The following is a 19,803-nucleotide window of genomic DNA, read 5'->3' as shown; positions in this document are numbered from 1 at the left end:
AGACCTATCATTTTCCATAACTACCTTGAAACTAGTGGAATTATTATCACTAGATCTAAATGTTTCCCTGCGTACACTCTGTAATCTGCCCTGTCTCATTCTCTGATAGGGCATCCATTATAACACTCTCTCCAGCTAGGACCTCTATATATTGATTAAGGAAACTTTCCTGAACACATTTAACAAACTCTATTCCATCCAGCCATTTTACAATATCGATATCCTAGTACAAATATGGAAATTCACCTATTATCACAATACCTGTATTATGTTTCTTACAACTGTCTACAATCTCTACAAATTTATTTTTCTAAATCCCGCTGACTATTGGGTAGTCCATAAACTAATCCCACTAATGTGGTCAACCCTTTCTTATTCCTTAGTTCTACTCATAGAGCCTCAGTAAACAAGCACTCCAGTCCATCCTGTCTGAGTAGTGCTGTGATATTTTCCCTGACCAGCAACGCTACATCTCTATCTTTCATCCTTCCCACTCTGTCATAGAACATAGAATAGATCAGCACAGGTACAGGCCCACAGGAACATCCAGCTAAAAAAACAAATCAAAAACACCGGAACACTAATCCCTCCTACATACACAATGTCCATATCCCTCCAACTTTCTTGCATCCATGGGCCTATCTAAACATTTCTTAAAAGCCTCTGATGTATTTGCCTTTCCCACCACACCAGGCAGCGCATTCCACGCATCCTCCATTCTCTGAATAAAACAACTTACCCCTCACAACCCCTTTGAACGTACCCTCCCTCACCTCCAATGCATACCCTCTGGTATTAGACATTTCAACCCTAGGAAACAGGAACTCCCAGTCTAATTCTATCTCTGCCTCTCAATTTTATAAATCTCTATCAGATCTGCCCTCAGCCTCCGTTGCTCCAGTGAAAACAACCCAAGATTATCCAGCCTCTCGTGATAGCACATGCCCTCCAAACCAGGCAGCACCCTGGTAAACTTCTTTTGCACCCTCTCCAAAGTTTCAATGTCCTTCCTATAGTGGGGAAACCAGAGTTATATGCAATACTCCAGATGTGGCCTAACCAGAGTTTTATAAAGTTGCAACATAATCTCTTGGCTTTTCAATTCAAGACTAATAAAAAACAAGCATTCCATAAGCCTTCTTAACCACCTTATCAACCTGTGTGGCCACTTTCAAAGAGCTATGAGCTTGGATCCCAAGATCTCTCTGCTCAGCAACATGGTTAGGGATCTTCCCCTTAACAGTGTACTGTCTCCTTGGGTTAAACTCCATCTGCCATTTCTCTGCCCATATCAGCAACTGGTCTATATTGTGCTGTATTCTTTGCCAGTTTTCTACTCTATCCACAACTCCACCAACCTTAGTATCATCCGCAAACTTACTAACCCACCCATCTACATTTTCATTCAGGTCATTTAAATATATCACAAACAGCAGAGGTCCCAGTACAGATCCCCGTGGAACAGCACTAATTACAGACCTCCAGCTCACATAAATCCCTTCAACCACTAGCCTCTGTGCCCAAGCCAGTTCTGAACCCAAACAGCCCATTCTCCATGGACCCCGTGCATCCTAATCTTCTGAATTAGCGTCCCATGAGGGAATTCGTCAAATGCCTTACGAAAATCCACGTAGGCAACATTCCCTGCTCTACCATCATCAATCTCTTTCATTTCATTTTACTAGCCATTCTGCCCTGGGGAAAAGTATCTGGGTGTCCTTTCTATCCAGAACTCATCACCTTGTACATCTTTATCAAATCACCTCTTATTCTCCTTCGTTCCAAAGAAAAGCCTTAGCTAGCTCAACCTATCCAGGCAGCATCCCAGTAAATGTATAGTTTTGTTCATAAAATATGATTGAATTTAGATTTTCATTTAAATGCCAGCAAGAAAATGGATACATTTGAAATAAATTTACTTTTAACTTTGAGGTAGAGTGTTGAAGGAAAACGACTTTAAAGATCAGACTTCAAGCAGTAATGCCTTTATTCAGTATGATATCATGGAGAGCTTCTTTTTAGATTATGAGGACACTCAGTCCTCGTTTATTGTCACTTAGAAATGCATGCATGCATTAAGAAATGATACAATGTTCCTCCAGAGTGATATCACAAAAAAAAGGACAAACCAAAGACTAACACTGACAAGACCACATAATTATAACATATAGTTCCAGCAGTGCAAAGCAATACCATAATTTGATAAAGAGCAGACCATGGGAACGGTAAAAAAAAGTCTCAAAGTTCTGATCGACTCCCGATAGTTCCCGATAGCAGGTGGCAGAAGGGAGAAACTCTCTGCCATAAACCTCCAGGCCCCGACAACTGTCGATGCATTGGAAGCACCCAACCACAGCCGACTCTGAGTCCGTCCGAAAACTTGGAGCCTCCGACCAGCCCTTCGACACTGAGCACCGAGTACCATCTCCGCCGAGCGCTTCGACCCCGTCCCAGCCGCCGAGCAACAAGCAAAGCCGAGGACTCGGGGCCTTCCCGTCTGGAGATCCTGGATCACACAGTAGCAGCGGCAGCGAAAAAGGCATTTCAGACGTTTCTCCAGATGTTCCTCCGTTCTCTCACGTCTGTCTCCATCAAATCAGGATTGTGCACGGCATCCTACTTGACAGATTACAGATATCATTCACCAGAGTGGCCGCGCGTGCTGCATCTGCAGGAATGTGTGAGTTACACAAGCAGATATGTGTAATCAGATATATGTAAACGAGTATATTTGTAGCACAAGATATTTTTGATCATAGAAGAGGCAAGTGACTAAATCCTGCACATGTGTATGTTCCTCTTTGGACATCTGCATTTGGTGTTGCATCTGGATTATGAAAGACTGTCTAAACTTAGGACATTGGATTACAAATGTTCATTGGGTTACAAAGTTCAAATAGAAAAATGCAAGTTAGCTACTTAGTTCATTAACCCTTTTGCTGACCCTTCTTCCACGGAAGGTTAAAGGTCCCCACCTTATTGTAGAGGGCACCGGTCAATAGTTTTATAACAGTGACATAAAAGCTGTCCTTGAACCTGGTGGTATATGCTTTCAGACTTTATATCTTCTGCCTGAGGGAAGAGAGAAGGAGGAGTGAGAATGCCTGGAGTCTGAGGGGTACTTGATTACTGAAGCTACTTTACCAAGGCCGTGAGAAACATAGGTACTACACCTCCGCAGAATTGTACTGAATGATATCAGAAGTACAAAACGCTCGTAAGAAAGAGCAACTACTAAAGTGGAGAGAGCAAACTAGTTGTGACAGAACATATGTTCATACGTTGGGAATTCTGAATTTAATAATATTATGGGAGCTTGTTGATAGGCAGGAGTGTCCACAGGTAAGTCATTCATAACCTGGGGACAACTGGTGTACGTACCAGTGATCAATTAGTGAAACTCTCTTAATGCTGATTGCTGAAACCATGTGCGATATCCATCAGTCTACTGCTCTCTGAGACTTTGTGGACTGTGTGGAAGACACTGGTACTATTAAAATTGGTTTCTTTCCCAGGACCGGAAGGAGAGGATCACTGGGCTTTGAGCTATCCACATTGTGGAAAATTTCAGCAGTCCCCCATAGACTTCCACACGGGAATCTACACCTACAGCCCAGCCCTGGCGCCCATTCAGTTAATAGGCTACAACCTGTCGGCAACACAGAAACTATCATTAACCAATGATGGCCATGCTGGTAAGGACAAGGGAGTGTTTCCATGGAGATGCGGAAAGTGTACAGAACTGTCCAAGAGTCTTATAAATTTTTTATATATATATAGATTATAAAATCTGTGGAATGAGTGGTCAGTGCTTTGGGGTGAAACCCTGCATCAGGACTGAGAGCAGAGGGAGAGGAGAGCCAGTGTGAGGGGGAGAGGAGGAGGGATGAAGTGGTGATCAGTAGACATAGGTAGTGAGTGAAGGCTGATGGGTGGATGGAGCCATTTAGAGGAGAGGAGGGTGGGAATAGAGAGCGAAGCGGGGGATACGGGAGAATGACACATGGAGACACAAGATGTAAGTGTTGGGATCTAATTACATAAGAGTGAGCTGATGGGCTGGAATCAGACGATGGAGGGAACCTGTGGACGAAGTATTTGGGTGATGGGTGAAGGAGCCGGGTGGGGTTGGGGGATAAAACTGTGTGGTGTGGGTCTAGAGAGGGTATAGGAATAGAGAGGGTTGGAAGGAGAGCAAGGAGGGGTAAGTGCATGGGGTCTCAAACCAAAACATTGACCACTCCTCTACCCCCTTCCACAAATGCTCCCTCATCCATTTAGCTCCTCCAGTTTATTTTTAGCTCCAGATTCCAGCTCCTGTTGTCTCTTGTGTCTCTGTTTCCTCTCAGCTAGCTGAGCGTCTTGTCCATCTACAGAACTTGCTTGGATTTTCATTGGCAGAAACACCAACTAATCTTACAGGTGGTGATAATCTGCCATCAAATCTTCAGGAAGATACTTTTTCTCTGTGGCCATCACTTCTTAAACAAGTGACAAAATCAACTCTTTCTAAATTATTATCAGTGAAGCTGGTTGTAGAATCCTTATTCTGTGGTGAATGATGCCTCCTGTAGATATCCAAAGCTTTCCCACTGTCTACTTGGTACAGGTTTTGAATGAGGTGGAATATTTTCCACCTGCCTGGATGAGTGCAGCTCCAAAGATCTCAAGGAACTGTACAATATCGAGGACAAACCAGCCGCAGTGACCCCCGTCTACCACCTTAAACAGTCTCTTCCTACAGCATTGGTGCACAGTGTGCACCATCTGCCAAATACACCATAGTTCCTTACCCTGTCTACTCCGACAGCACCTCCATTTGCCTCCCTTCACAGATGCTCCTTGACCCACTGAACTGTATTTTCTTCTGCTCCAGATTGCAGCCCCTGTAGTCTCTTGTGTCAGCACCTCCCAAACCCACATTCAATGGATTATCCTCCATAACTTCAATCATCAGCAAGGGATTCCACCACACCTTCCCCTCCCCTCCCCCCCTCTACAGCTTTCCAAAGTGACCATTTTCCTGGTCCGCATTTCCACCTTCACCAATACTTACCCGTTTCCCTTCTCACAGCCACTTCTGATGCACTGGTCTTCACCTCCTTCCCTCCTGCTATCCGGAGACCCCCACCCATTTATCCAGCGACTCTCTTCCTCCTACTATCCAGAGACTCTCTTCCCTCCTACTATCCGGAGATCCCGACTCTCCTACTATCCGGAGATCCCGACTCTCCTTCCAGCTGAAGCGTTGATTGCTTCCTCGTGTCCAGTGTATTGTAGTCTCCTCTACCCTGGAGAAACCTAACGCAGATGGTGGTGGATACCTGCTTCGTGGAGCAGCTCTGGCCCATCCACAAGGGTAATGTTGAGCTTCCAGATGCTTGTCCCTGCAGCTCATCCCACCCTCCAGCCATTCCTTGGCCACGTAAACCCTTCCCAATACCAGCTTGAAAAGCTGCACCTCATCCTCCAACTCAGCTTACTGGCTTCCAAACTCCATATTCAGTTTTGAAATTTCAACTAATTAACAATTCCATTCTTGCACCTGATATTTCAAGCAACCTAAGCTAATTATATATTTTTTTTCTTTTTTGCCAGTAATTAAATTGAAACCAGTGATGATTAAAAAAAACAGCACATGTAACAACAGGTATAAAGACCAGTGGGACTGAGAAGAAAGGGAGATGTGATGGGGTTTGGGGAAGATGGTGGGAGCAGTGAGAAGGGATGGATTGAACATGAGCCCAATCCCCAACCTGGTCAATGGCTGGTGACCAGCCTCCTGAGACTGATTTCTGGTCCTATCTCTTCTCTTCCAGGTGCCCATCAGATGACTGAAAGTCCATGAGCAGTCTGCTGCACCATTTACTTATGCTTAATTGTTTTCAGTCCCATTCTCCCACCTTCTCCCCACAACCCTTAACCCAATTACCAATCAAGGACCTGTCAGTTTCAGTCATCAATTCAACCAGAACCTTCTGTGGTAATAAGTTCCACAGATCACCACCCTCTGTCTAAAGAAATTCCCCCAGAGTCTTCAAGTCTCTTTACTCTGAGGCTGTGCCTCAGATCCGAGACTCTCCTACTAATGGAAGTATTATTGCTTGGGTGAAGAAGGGTTTTGTTTATTGAGCGATCTCCGGACATTTGAATCTGAAGCCCATTTGGAAGGTCTCAGAGCGTAATTGTGCCTGCTTATGTTTGTTGCAGTGAAAGTCACCCTGCCTCCGTCCATGCACATAATCAGCATGTCCCATCGCTACACCGCAGTGCAGCTCCACCTGCACTGGGGCAGTGAGACGGAGCCCGTGGGATCCGAGCACACTATCAGCGGGAGGCATTATCCATCCGAGGTAAGGTTGCAGCACAGCCTGCTCTGCATAAGCTTGCTAACTGTACCGAGACGGTGCTCGCAAATGGTCCAAGCTCCTCTGTGTGTCGAGGGGCTCTCGAATGAACCTCCTGTACATTAAAGGTGAACTCTCGACTTCATAATCTATTTTGTCATGGTCCCTGCACTGTGCTTTCTCTGAAACATAATACTTTATTCTGCTTCTCTTGCTGCTTTTCTCTTGTACTACCTTGAAGTATGTGTTTTGAAATATCTGTATGGATGGCATCCAAAACAGTGAGTATGTGACAATAATAAACCAATTCCAATTCTAATTCCAAGTGTTTTATGATCTGTGAAGTACTCTTGAAGTGTAATCACATTTTGTTTTTATGTGGGTAACCACCAGTCAGTGTAGATCACACGACATAGGAGCAGAATTAGGTCATTCAGCCCATTGAGTCTGCTCTACCATTCCATCATGGCTGATCTATTATCCCCCCACCCCCCAAGCCCTTTTCCTGCCTCCTCCCCATAACCTTTGATGCCCTGACTAATCAAGAACCTGTCACACCTGCTTTAAATATACCCAATGACTTATCCTCCACAGTTGCCTGTACACAGAGTGAGGTCGGATTGTGATTGACTCAAGGCTGGTAGCAGTGGGTTTGCACAAGTATCCACTCGTGACTTGCTGTGCGTATTTTCAGACTTCTGGATAAAGGCCTTGCAGAGTTTGTAGGGGGCAACAATTGACTGAGTGATTGGGAGTGAGGAGGACAGCGTTAAGCTAAAGGAAGGCGGAGATGGTTGAGTTAGTGTTTTTATGTTTAGAGTGGTGCAGCAGGGCAGGGGAATGCACGGTAAGTGGGTGGTGTTGTGGAACGGGGGAGCTCGGAGGGTCTATCTACAGATCCTTACAGATAGGTTGAACAAGTTAGGTCTTTATTCTTTGGAGCGTAGAAGGTTGAAGGGGTCTTGATAGAGGTATTTAAAATTATGAGGGGGATAGATAGAGTTGATGTGGATAGGCTTTTTTCCATTGAGAGTGGGAGACATTAAAACAAGAGGACATGAGTTGAAAGTTAAAAGGCAAAAGTTTAGGGGTAACATGAGGGGGGACTTCTTTACTCAGAGAGTGGTAGCTGTGTGGAACGAGCTTCCAGCAGAAGTGGTTGAGGCAGGTTCGATGTTGTCGTTTAAAGTTAAATTGGATAGATATATGGACAGGAAAGGAATGGAGGGTTATGGGCTGAGTGCAGGTCGGTGGGACTAGGATAGGGTAAGAGCTCGGCGGACTAGAAGGGCCAAGATGGCCTGTTTCCGTGCTGTAATTGTTATATGGTTATATAGAGGGACAGGTCACTAAGGCGACTGATAAGGCAGAAGGGAATGGTTTTCTTTACCGGCTGAGATCAGGGGAGGTTAACGCTGAAATTGTACAACACCAGTGAATTTACAGTACGAGCTCTCTGTACATCTGAGGTCGCCTTGTTCCGGGCAAGATTGCAATTGCACTGGAGGGGGTGCAGGGATACTGCCAGGGCTGGAAATCTGCGGCTGTGAGGAAAGCTTGCAGAGGCTGGTGATGTTTTGTTTGGGATAGAGGAGACATATGAGAGGTGCAGAACTGAGGACCCTGGCTGGAATGAGAAGGTCTCATTCCCCTTGCTGGGACTTATTTTCTCCATTGCCTGATGACTTGTGCTTTGGGTATGAGAGGTGTTAATTCACCATTACAACACATCCTGGTTTAGCCTTGTGAGTGAGTCACCCTGGGCTTTGTTAGTGGGATACGCTTGACGGGTTTGTTACTGCTAGAACCAGTTGAACTGTACAAAGAATGATTTAAGTCAGGATCAGACCAGTTTAACCACCACCTTCTGGGTAGGATTTCCCAAAATTCTTTCACTTCCTCCCTGCCTGACATGCAGCAAACAGGTTAGGCTTCTCTGATCCGACCTGCTCAATGGGCCACCTCTGCCACCAAGGAGCAGAAGGTAACAAGATGCAGGAGAGCACCACCACCTGCAGGTTCCCCTCAAAGTCACAGAACTGGAGAAACAAGTATCTCCATTCCTTCACTGTCACTGGGTCTTCATCCCGAAACTCTCCCCCTAAGAGTGCTGTGTTTAACCTTCACCAGATGGACTGCCGTGGTTCGAGGAGGAGGTTCAAGGGCAGTTTGAGATGGGCAAGAAATGAATACATTAAAAAAAGTCAGCTCTGCTGAAGTAAGTTTGCGGGGAGCTAGTGATGGTGACATGAGCAGATGTTATGAAAGCACTGGGAGCCGCTCCAGCACAGCTGTAGAGGTAGCACCTGCAAAGGAGCCTTTTCTTCTGCTGATTCTAATTCATTTAGCTTCGGCTGTTAAAAATTAACAGTTTGTTTTGATGTTGGGAATCCATCTGTTTATAATGTCCAAGGAAGGAATTCACAGTAGATACTTCAGACGGAAGGAAGGGAGGTTTTAGTGCTGACCCAGCAGAAAGTACCAGAGAGATGCGACCTCCCATAGTGGTAACGAGGAGAGGTAATGTCCTGGATGGCGGATGCTACTTTCTTGCGACACCGCCTTTTGAAAATGTCCCATTTGTGCATGGGGTTTGTTCTTTACTAAATCCCACAGTTTGAATGAGAAGGAACACAGTTCAAAGTTCAAATTTATTATCAAAGTATGGATATCATATACAACCTTGAGACTCATCTTCTTGCAGGCAGCCACAAAATAAAGAAACACAACAGGATTAACCAAGAAACACACATACAACAAGACTGCCCCGTATCCGATTTACAAAAGAAAACAAATCACACAAATAGTTTTAAAAAAAGTAAACAGGAACACTTGGAACATGAACTGCAGAGAGTGAGTCCACAGCTTCAGAACCCATTCACCACTGAGGTGAGTGGAGCCCAATGGCCACAGGTCAACAACTGCTGCTGAACCTGGACCAAGGTAGCAGCGAGCAGAGAGGGAGACCCCCCAAACGCAGGCAGACGGCGCTAAACATCTGTTCATTTTCCACTCTCATCCCTGACCATTTTAATCCTGCTTGACACTTTAATTGGTGCAGAGTAACGGAGCTGACCATGGGTTGGTCTTCTGCTATCAGGCCTCGACACACCGCCCATCCCCAGTGATGGCTGCCCCCGGCGTACTTGCACTCTCGACAGTCTAGTTTGCTGAATCTCCCAGGAGAATGCAAAAGATTGTCTAGTCAGTTCAAAAGTAAATCCTTAAAAGGGAAATTACAGGCTGGAGACTGCAGCGATCACAGTTCAGAAGAAGAAGTGCAATGTATCTACTAGAGTATCTAGAAGTTTAGTGAGCTGCCTGCAAAACGTCACCATTGGTCACCGGTGCCATCCCGGACATTCAACATCTGGAAATTCAAACAGTAGAACCCTAACTTGGTGCTACAATTAGTAACTTGGGGTTAATCTGTGCATTACAATTGCAATTCTTGAAGGAAATCCAATAAATTACATTTTTGATCCAATTATTTGAAAAATTAATTGACCTCCAAATATTAGAAACTATTCCAGAGCATTTAAACACCTGTATTAAATATTTTTTCCTTAAAAATTGTGGCAGTTCTAACATCAGCAGCATTGTGTTTGCACAAGGCTTTGTGTCAGTTTAAAATGATGAGGGATCAATTTTAGCACAGAGGTGCACATTTATTAAGTTTTGTTACAAATTATCACACAAACTATTCCTTTTTTACATAACCTTTGCTAAGTAAAGAGCTATTTAAATAACCTTGAGATGAGAAATCAAAGGAGGTTATGATCAGACTACTAAATGAGGTTAATGTGGGTGTTTAGAATGACTTGTCAATGTTGATATCCCAAAGTCAGCCCTGCTTCTCTCCTGTATTGTTCTAAGTTTTGGTCAAGATGCTGAGCCAACCTTGTGAATGATGTGACTTCAGTCCACTTCTGTAAAGTGACTAAAGGAGGAATTGTTCAGTAAGGTGAAAGCCTCCCGAGCAGTCCTGGACAGAGCATCTGGGCCAGATTACTCCACTGAGAGCTGTCATGGATCCGATGGGGTGAGTGGCCTTGTTCTGTGTTAACGAGTAAAAAAAAAAATAAGAGTCAGGCCTTTCAGATATATGCAACAGGCAGTGGATATTTTGCCCTCTTCCATAGTCACTGACACTAGGTCCCTTGGTAACTTCAGGATCTGAGACAGACAGACTTGGGAAAAGTGAGGATGTCAATGTGGACCAGATGTAGTAGATCATGAAACTACTCTGTCTGGGTTCCCTCTGAGCCTCTATACAAGACCAACTGCAGTTTACGTGACTAAGGGGTAGCCTGTGTGAAGGCTAAGCCTCTGTCTCATAGCTCCAGCCACCAGGGTCAATTCTGATCTCTATTCCAAAGTTGGGAAAGCTGTGATTAAGAAGTGAATCTTTTTCTTTATATTATCTCTCTGATTTGGGTGCTCGTATGATTGCCCCTCCTGCTCGGTAGAGTTTGTTTCAGGTAACTCTCCCATGGGTTGCAGCCAACAGTTTGCTGTGAAGTTGTTCTGATCTGTACCATAATCCCAAACATTGACCTCCCCTCTTTTCCCAAGCCTGTCTGTCTCAGGTCCTGAAGTTATAAAGGGGCCCAGTGTAAGGAACTATGGAAGAGGAAAAAATATCCACTACCTGTTGCATATATCTGAAAGGCCTGACTCTTATTTTTTGTTTCCTCATTAGCACAGAACAAGGCCATTCATCCCATCGGATCCATGACAGCTCTCAGGGGAGCAAACCCTTCAGACCCATTCGTTTCCCTTCTCCTGTCTCCGATTAACGTTGCTAAGACTCAAGGGCCTGAGTTATAAGGAGAGGTCGGAGAGGCTAGGACAGAGTGTAGGAGACTTGTAGAAGTGAATAAAGTCATGAGGGATGTAGATAGGGGTCAGTTTTTACCCCCCACCCCCAGGGTTGGGAATTAAAAACTAGAGAGCACAAGTTCAAGGTGAGAGGAGAGAGATTTATAAGGGACCTGAGGGGCACATCTTCTTCACACGGAGGGTGGTGTGGGTATGGAACGGGCTGCCAGAGGAAGTGGATATATTAACAGCATTTACAAGTCTCTTGGAGAGGCATATAGATGGAAAAGATTAAGAAGGATACAGGCCAAATGCGGGCAAATGGGAATGATACATCCACTGTACAAGGTATGGTGTGTCTAGCTGGTTGTTCAATGCTCAATTGAAATCTGATCATTATACTTTGGAAGACCGATATAAAATTATATTTTTTGAATATTCAATGCATTAATAAAATCCACTCTTCAGCCAGCTATGTATTCCCATATTGCGAATTATTAACCCAGTGTTTACATCTTCACGTTTATCTTGTCCTTTCAGTTGCACATTGTTCACTATAACTCTGAGAAATATGAGAATATCTCCATAGCACAAGACAAAGAGGATGGGCTGGCTGTCCTGGGAATTCTGATCAAGGTATTTATTCTGTTCCCGTTCCATCCCGTTTCCATTCAGACATCAGACCCCACAACTAACGCCTCTTCCCTGCCTTAGGTTGGGTCGTTCAATGCTGCTTACAACCAGATATTTCAGCACCTGAAAGAAATTCAGTACAAAGGTAAGGCGAGCCGGGTTCAAAGGGGATCTTCCCAAACCCATCCAGTGCTTGTTTTCCAGCGATCGGAGTGGTTTCCATCTGGATCTTGAGCAAAGGCAATGTGATGGGGTTGGGGCGAAGAGGGTGGGTGGGGGACGGAGAGGAGGAGGGGTTTGGGAGTGAGCTCCTGGGATGGGGTACTGTGGTTCTGCTGGTGGTCCAGTGCAGACAGTGGCCTGTCAAAGAAGGTGGGGATGATGTCAGCGAGGCGTTGGGTTTATCTGAGCTGGACAAGGATTTGTAAACAACTGGGAAACGGAAATGGATGGTAACATGTTAAATACTCTTAAAGCTGGGCTGGTTGCCCTGGCCTTTAGAAAGAAAAGCCTGGTGACACCACTGATAATTAGCAAAGACAAAACCTTTAAAAATTGGCAAGTTCCTCCTCTCCTCTTGTACCCAGCGTTACCACAGCATGGCAGAACAATCCTCCCTACGCCAGACACTCCTACCCCTCCTGCATCAGCCTGGATATCTGTCAATAAAACTTTGGGATGTCCAAGGAGATTGTCTTCAGTCTATAGCCACTGGTCCCATTCCCTCTCTCTGGCCATGCCTTACAACCTCAGCACTTCCACTCATTGGGTCTTCACTCTATCACCAAGGATCCCGGCGATATCATCTTGTCCTGCCCCATCTTCAGAGGTTGTTGATTTATCGGGCGTTTCCACTTCCTGTATGGTTGTGTGCATTAGACAATAGACAATAGGTGCAGGAGTAGGCCATTTGGCCCTTTGAGCCAGCACCGCCATTCACTGTGATCATGGCTGATCATCCACAACCAGTACCCCGTTCCTGCCTTCTCCCCATATCCCTTGACTCTGCTATCTTTAAGAGCTCGATCTAACTCTTTCTTGTAAGCATCCAGAGAATTGGCCTCCACTGCCTGTCGTCCCCCAGCTCTCAGCTGACTCACCGTTCATCCCTCACTCTCTTCAAACTCATCCTCCTGCTCAAGCCTCTCCCTCTCTTCAGCCAACTTTCTGGGTCTTCATCCTCCATCTAAATGTTTCTGCCTCCACACGTCCCTTTCTTTCTTTCTCTCCCTCATTCCCTCTCCTTCCACTATGCCCTCTCATTCTCCCTTCCTCTCCCTTTCTTCCTCATCCCTTCCCTCTTCCTCTTTCTTGCTCCCTCTCTCTCTCTCTCTACCACACACTCTCTTTCCCTCTCTCTCTCCCTGTCTCAAACTCTTTCTCTCTCCCTCCCTTCTCTCCCAGCAGTGACCTCCACTGACCATTCAGTGCTGCCTGTCCCCGATGCCCCCTGTTGGGACAGGTGCCAGTCTGAGACCATGTGTCTCCCACGGTTGAACGAAGGCCTGATGTCAGTGAAGGGCAGAGTCAATCCCCTCAGTATCCCGGCTGATGTTTATTCTTCATCTACTGGTCCTGCACCCGATTATCTGAGCACCTGCAGCTTGTGGACTCTTGCTGTGCGTACATCGACCTCTGCAGATTTTAACCTTATCCTTGGTTGTCCCTGTGTTGCCAGGTGAAGAGGTCCGGATCTCTGGTTTTGATATCAGCGACCTTCTCCCAAGTCGACTGGATGAATATTTCCGCTACAACGGATCGCTGACCACCCCTCCGTGCTACCCCAGTGTGCAGTGGACCGTCCTCAGGGAACCGGTGCAGATCTCCAGCGACCAGGTAACCAGATTCACTCTGTTATCATTTGGTTCGAGCCGGCTACATCTCCTCCACTGGAGTGTGGACCCCTGACGCCCCTCCAGGGTCAGAGAGCGAGAGGGAGGAGGAGAAAGAGAGCGAGAGGGAGGAAGAGAGCGAGAGGGAGGAAGAGAAAGAGAGCGAGAGGGAGGAAGAGAAAGAGAAAGAGGGAGAAGGAGGAAGAGAGCGAGAGGGAGGAAGAGAAAGAGAGCGAGAGGGAGGAAGAGAAAGAGAGCAAGAGGGAGGAAGAGAAAGAAAGAGGGAGAGGGCAAAAGAGAAAGAAAGAAGGAGAGGGCAAAAGAGAGAGGGAGCAGGAGAAGGCAGAAAGGGAGGGAGAGGGCAAAAGAGAGAAAGAGAGGGAGAGGGTTAAAGGGAAAGAGAGGGAGAGGGCAAGGGAGAGGGAGTGAAAGGGAACTGCTTATTGAATGTGGAAGTGGACAGTTCTGTGATGCACTTTGTTCAATGTGATGTTCGAGTGTCTCACTGACTATCTGCAGTTAAACACAAAGCAGCAGAGTGATTCTGATTGTTACTGAGGGGACAAGATCTTAACATCAGCAGCTTATTTAACTGTGCATCCTGGTTGGAATGATAAGGCTGCTTGTCTGAAGGAACGCAGTGAGCACTGGTGACTGAGTTACAGTGTCCCCTCTGCACAGGAGGTAGCTCATAGAGTTGCACAGCAGGGCACAGCTCATCCACGCTGGCCAAGATGTCAATCCAATTTTCTGCATTTGGCCCATATCCCTGTAAATCTTTCTGATCTACGTACCTGTTCAAATGCATTCTAAACACCCCCTGTCACCTCCCTCTGTCATTTCCTCTGGCAGCTCAGTCCCTATAGGGACCACAGTCTGTGTGAAAAAACTTGCCTCTCGGGTCCCCTTTAAATGTTTCCCCTCTCACCTTAAATCTACATCCTCCAGTTATAGACTCCTGTATCCTGGGGAAAAGGCTGTGACCAGTCACCTTATGGTTTTATAAACCTCGATAAGGTCACCCCTCAGCCTTCCACTCTCCACAGAAAGCAGTCCCAGCCTGACCAGCCTCTCCTTGTAACCGAGCCGTCTGGACCCGAGTCTGGATCTTCATACCCTCTCCGGCTGAGGGAGAACTTCCCTCCGTGTCAGTGGATGCAGAAACCCGCCAAATGCAGGAATCTCTCCAAATCTCCCAGCTCCTCGCGGGCTGATTGTTATGTTCTTTCTTTGTCACTAGCTCCACATCCAGGTTGTCCCACCACCCCACTCCTTTGCTCCCAGCAGCCCCGTAGGAGCACCTTCTCCCAAAGGGCCAGCTCACCCCACTACCTTCACAGTCAGGCAGGCAGTAGATGTTGGCCTCAATGAACCCAAAAACAACTTGTGCTGTCTGTCACACAGTTGTTCAGCCTGATCCACGGACCCTTTGCTCAATGGCATTGGTCCATGGCATAAAAAAGGTTGGTAACCCTTGGTTTCAATCCTTCTCCACATGGCTTTCCATTGGATGTGGCATCAACCAAGAAAGCTTGGGAAAGAGTTAATCTCATTAACATAAAACAAGCAATTCATTAACATAAAACATTATCTGAAGACCACTTAACACAGTCATTAATATGGATTCCATGCATTAAAATAATATGCATTAACATAACGTTCATTAACATGTCCAGTAGCATAGCATACAGCTCCCTCCTGCCAGGGTGACTCCCTGGGTACACTAGGTTACTCATTCTCTAAGGGTACGTCCACACTATGCCGGATAATTTTGAAAACGAAGCTTTTTCTCTTCGTTTTGACCTTCTGTCCAAACTGAAACGGTGTTTTCATCCCCTGAAAATGGAGATTTTCAGAAACAGTCTCCAGAGTGAATAAATCTGAAAATGCCTAATATCTGTTGTAGTGTGTACGGGGTAACCGGAGAGATTTAAAAATGCTGTCATGCCAACACCACAACAACAATGCTTTTTCTGCTTCTGCTTGGTACTGCGCAAGCTGTTATAACGCACAGTCAGTGTGAACAGCATGAGAGTTAAATTGTAATGTGAGCTTTTTTGACTATTTAAAAACGCTATCATGACGTGCCGGAACAGATAGCCGCAGCACGGCATTTCGCTGTTTTCTTGAACGCAACCACCTAACAATTTCAGAACAGACGGCAACGAGACTGAAGCCAGAAGGGTTAGAAATGTACTCACCAAATACTTTGACCCATAGTTTACTGAATAAATAAGTGTACTCACTTTGCCCTGTTTTCTGTCCTTGCTTGTATGAAGGTGGTTCACCTGTTTATGCAAGTACTCCTCTGACAATAGATGTGTAACAGCCAAGAACTGGACAACTACTTGGCTGGGAGTCTGTTAGGTAGTGAGGTGTAAGGTACAGAGAGATAGGGGGAGCACTGTCTGGTACCGACTAATTGTCTTCCAAAGAGTCAGTGCAGACCTGATGGGCCAAATGGCCTCATTGCTTGAGGAAGTGGCAGCTCTGTGAGGTTGACGGGAGTTCATATCCGAGGTTAGCGGGCACAGAGATAGCCCAGGGAACAGTGATAGCTCCTCAACCCTCAATGTCCAGCAACCCCCAGTGGGCCGCCAGGTTAACCCTCCGCCTGTACTCAAGCCCTCTGAGTTGCTGCTGCCCTTTTCAGCGTCAGCCTGGGTCCCGTGCTGTGTTCCAGCCCGTTGTGGCAGGGCTCCCACGCGCCCAGTCATCACCCAGACTTGTAGGGACATGAGTGTTAGCTTCAGTGTGCACGTACACACACACACCCCTAGGGATCTGCGACAGTTACAAAATCAGCCGATAAACCTCCGGTGGCCTGTGTGGGTGGATTTTTGGCTTCACCTGTCGATGTGTCACATTGCAGACGGCTGTGTGGCAACCTGTGGCAGAGTTTAGCTAGAGCTTTGTCAAGTTCCGTCATGACCTCCCCGCTCTTGCATTCTGCACGCCAGAGGGTGAAGGTCAGTTGCTGTTGGATTTCAAACGGGCGGCAGGTTTTTGTCTGTCTGTGTTGATAAAGCCAGGGCTGTGGATTATAATGGTGCTCCAGCTCGTGCCCGTTGCTCAGTCCCCTTGCGTCATCCCCTTGCGTCCTGTGGTGTGGGAGAGTTCCGGAGCTGCCTGCAAGCCCCAGTCACCACCTGCCTCCCTCGGCCAGCTGTGGTTGGGAGAATGAGCTGTGTAAGATGGGCTCGGGACCGGAAGATGTCCCTCAAGGTAGCCAGCATGCACTCACTGGGCTGAATGGCCTCCATGTATTGTGAAAAAAGCTCAAGTTCACAGAATTATTGCGGCATGTGAAGGAGTCTCCCTTTGAAGAAGTCGTTCGGCCCCAGTCTCCACCCCAGCATAAGCTCCATGAATTATTTCCCCTGGGGGGTATTGACTGACGGGCACTGACAGAGATTCCACCAGCCACGCTTTGGCATCATGCTCTTGTAATCAACAACTGTTTCATCTGCTGCAGCTTTTAGAGTTGGAGAGTGACTTGTACTTCTCAAACATGGACGAGGACAATCGAATGGAGATGGTGAACAATTACAGGCATGTTCAGGAGCTCGGAGAGAGAAAGGTTCTGATTTCATTCCAAGGTGAGAGTGGGATCATGTCCTGCACCCTTGACCATTGAGTGGGCTGCTGGGAGAATGGTTAATTCCTGCCCTGAGCATTGTTTGTGATGGTGCAATTGCGTAGCGCACGGGGAAGGGTTGACAGCAATTTCCTTCAGAAATGACAGTAACCCAGCACTAAACAGGCTCTTCAGCCCACTGAGTCTGTGCTGACCACTTATCCTATTGTCCCAACACTCTCCTCAGCTCCCCCACCACACACACTCTGACACACCGACACTCACTCATTAGGGGTAAGATACAGCAGCCAATTAGCTTACCACTCTCTGGGATGTGGGAGGAAATCAGAGCCCCTGGAGGAAGCCCAACTGGTCACAGACAGAACACAGAAACTTCAAACTGACAGCAGCCAAGGCTTGGCGTGAGCCCGGATCTCCGTGATGGAAAACCTGAACCAGTTGTGCATTGTTCAGAGTTTCCCTGATGCCCAAAGCCAGGGTCACCAATAGTCAGGAAGCATCCTGGTGGCATCACAGCGAGAGTAGGGAAGGAGGGGGAGGCAATGAGAGAGCCATTACTGAGGGAACCATTGTAGGCCGAAGGGCTTGTATCATTCTGCACTGCTCAATGTTCTATGAATTGTTGGGGCGGTTACTGATCATTGGGAGAGTTGAAGCATTTGTCAGTAATTTAGAGAGTTGGGTGTGGTCACCAGTAATTGGGGAATAAAACAAGAGCAGGCTGTGATGGTGGATTTGTGGAAACCTTCAGTTCCTGTGCTTCTCTAATTAAAGATTAGAGGGATTTCTCCCTCCAGCAGTACAGCATTTCCTCTGTCCCAGGATGAAATCTCAAGCTAGAGTCTGACCACAGACTGGCGTGGGATGTGTTCTTATCCATATCTGATGTGGGAATAAGCAGGGGCTATGGGTGTGGAAGCTGCAATTTGGAAGGGGTATGTTATTGTGAACTGTCTTTGCAAGACCAAATTACTTCCATGGGCTTTGGTCAATGCTTGGGAAATTTGTCCAACGGTCAAACTCTGCAAATGGTTGAACAAGTTTACCCTAGAGCAATGAGATTGCTCACAGTTTCATCTCACCCAGACTGACTGATGACTATAGTATTGAGGTCTGGGAATGTTTTGTCCACACGTCAGCAACCACAAACTGAAACACTTCCACACAAAGCAGTAGATCAGGAAATGCAGGAGACAGACTCGAGTGTAACCTTACAGTAAATTCACTGTTATTGCCTGCAAGGAATTAGAGGAGGAGATTGTCATTAGTTTCCCCATAATTGCTGCCTTCCTTTTTTCACATGTCAATGGGCAACCGCATAATTTTCTCAGCTTAAACTTATTAATATGCTCCAAACCCATTGTTTCTGAACATAGTACAGTACAGGAACACGTTTTTTGGCCCAAAACGTTGTGCCAGACTAATTAAATTACTAAGTAAATACCTAACTAAACTAATCCCTTGTGCCGATTGTCCGTATCTCTCCATTGTCTGCACATTCATGTGTCTAAGAGCCTCTTGAATGCCTCCAGTTCTCTGTGTTTAAAAAAAACTTGAATTTAAACACTTAACCTCCAGGTTGAGTCGGTGGTGAAGAAGTCGAATGCAATGTTGGCATTCATTTCTAGAGGAATAGAGTATAGGAGCAGGGATGTGATGTTGAGGCTCTATAAGGTGCTAGTGAGACCTCACTTGGAGTACTGTGGGCAGTTTTGGTCTCCTTATTTAAGAAAGGATGTGCTGACGTTGGAGAGGGTACAGAGAAGATTCACTAGAATGATTCCGGGAATGAGAGGGTTAACATATGAGGAACATTTGTCCGCTCTTGGACTGTATTCCTTGGAGTTTAGAAGAATGAGGGGAGACCTCATAGAAACATTTCGAATGTTGAAAGGCATGAACAGAGTGGATGTGGCAAAGTTGTTTCCCATGATGGGGGAGTCTAGTATGAGAGGGCATGACTTAAGGATTGAAGGGCACCCATTCAGAACAGAGATGCAAAGAAATTTTTTTAGTCAGAGGATGGTGAATCTATGGAATTTGTTGCCACGGGCAGCAGTGGAGGCCAAGTCATTGGGTGTATTTAAGGCAGAGATTGATAGGTATCTGAGTAGCCAGGGCATCAAAGATTATGGTGAGGGGGAGTGAGACTAAATGGGAGAATGGATCAGCTCATGATAAAATGGTGGAGCAGACTCGATGGGCCGAATGGCCAACTTCTGCTCCTTTGTCTTATGGTTTAATGCTCTTAAGTTTAGCTCCGTTCACCTCAAATGCATGTACTCTAGTATTAGACATTTCAACCCTGGGGAAAAAGATACCAGCTATCTTCTCTATCTAAGCCTTGCATAATCTTATAAACCACTGTCAGATCTCCCCTTAATCTTCACCTCTCCAGAGGAAACAACCCAAGTCTGTCCAACTTGTCCCTGTAGCACATGCTGATTGATGCAGACAGTATCCTGGTAAAGCTCTCCTGCACCCTCTCCAATGCTTCCACATCCTTCCTGTAACAGGGTGACCAGAATGAGTACAATATCCGGATGTGGCCTAACCAGCATTTTATAAAGTT

At 46.2% G+C, this 19,803-nt stretch overlaps 1 protein-coding gene across 1 annotated transcript in view; it reads left to right on the top strand.

Moving 5' to 3' along the window:
- Window positions 1-19,803, top strand: part of ca12 (carbonic anhydrase XII) — a 57,150-nt gene that overhangs the window by 27,837 nt on the left and 9,510 nt on the right. The window contains exons 3-8 of the mRNA XM_072282220.1: window positions 3,516-3,695; window positions 6,211-6,353; window positions 11,709-11,804; window positions 11,883-11,946; window positions 13,480-13,637; window positions 17,109-17,232. Of these exons, the coding sequence (XP_072138321.1) occupies window positions 3,516-3,695; window positions 6,211-6,353; window positions 11,709-11,804; window positions 11,883-11,946; window positions 13,480-13,637; window positions 17,109-17,232 (765 nt within the window). The remainder of the gene's footprint in view (window positions 1-3,515; window positions 3,696-6,210; window positions 6,354-11,708; window positions 11,805-11,882; window positions 11,947-13,479; window positions 13,638-17,108; window positions 17,233-19,803) is intronic.

Source organism: Mobula birostris, chromosome 18 (genome assembly GCF_030028105.1).
Source record: "Mobula birostris isolate sMobBir1 chromosome 18, sMobBir1.hap1, whole genome shotgun sequence".
Lineage (NCBI taxonomy): Eukaryota > Metazoa > Chordata > Chondrichthyes > Myliobatiformes > Myliobatidae > Mobula > Mobula birostris.
The sequence above is the reverse complement of the archived record's forward strand: the minus strand, read 5'-3'. Positions and strand labels throughout refer to the sequence as shown.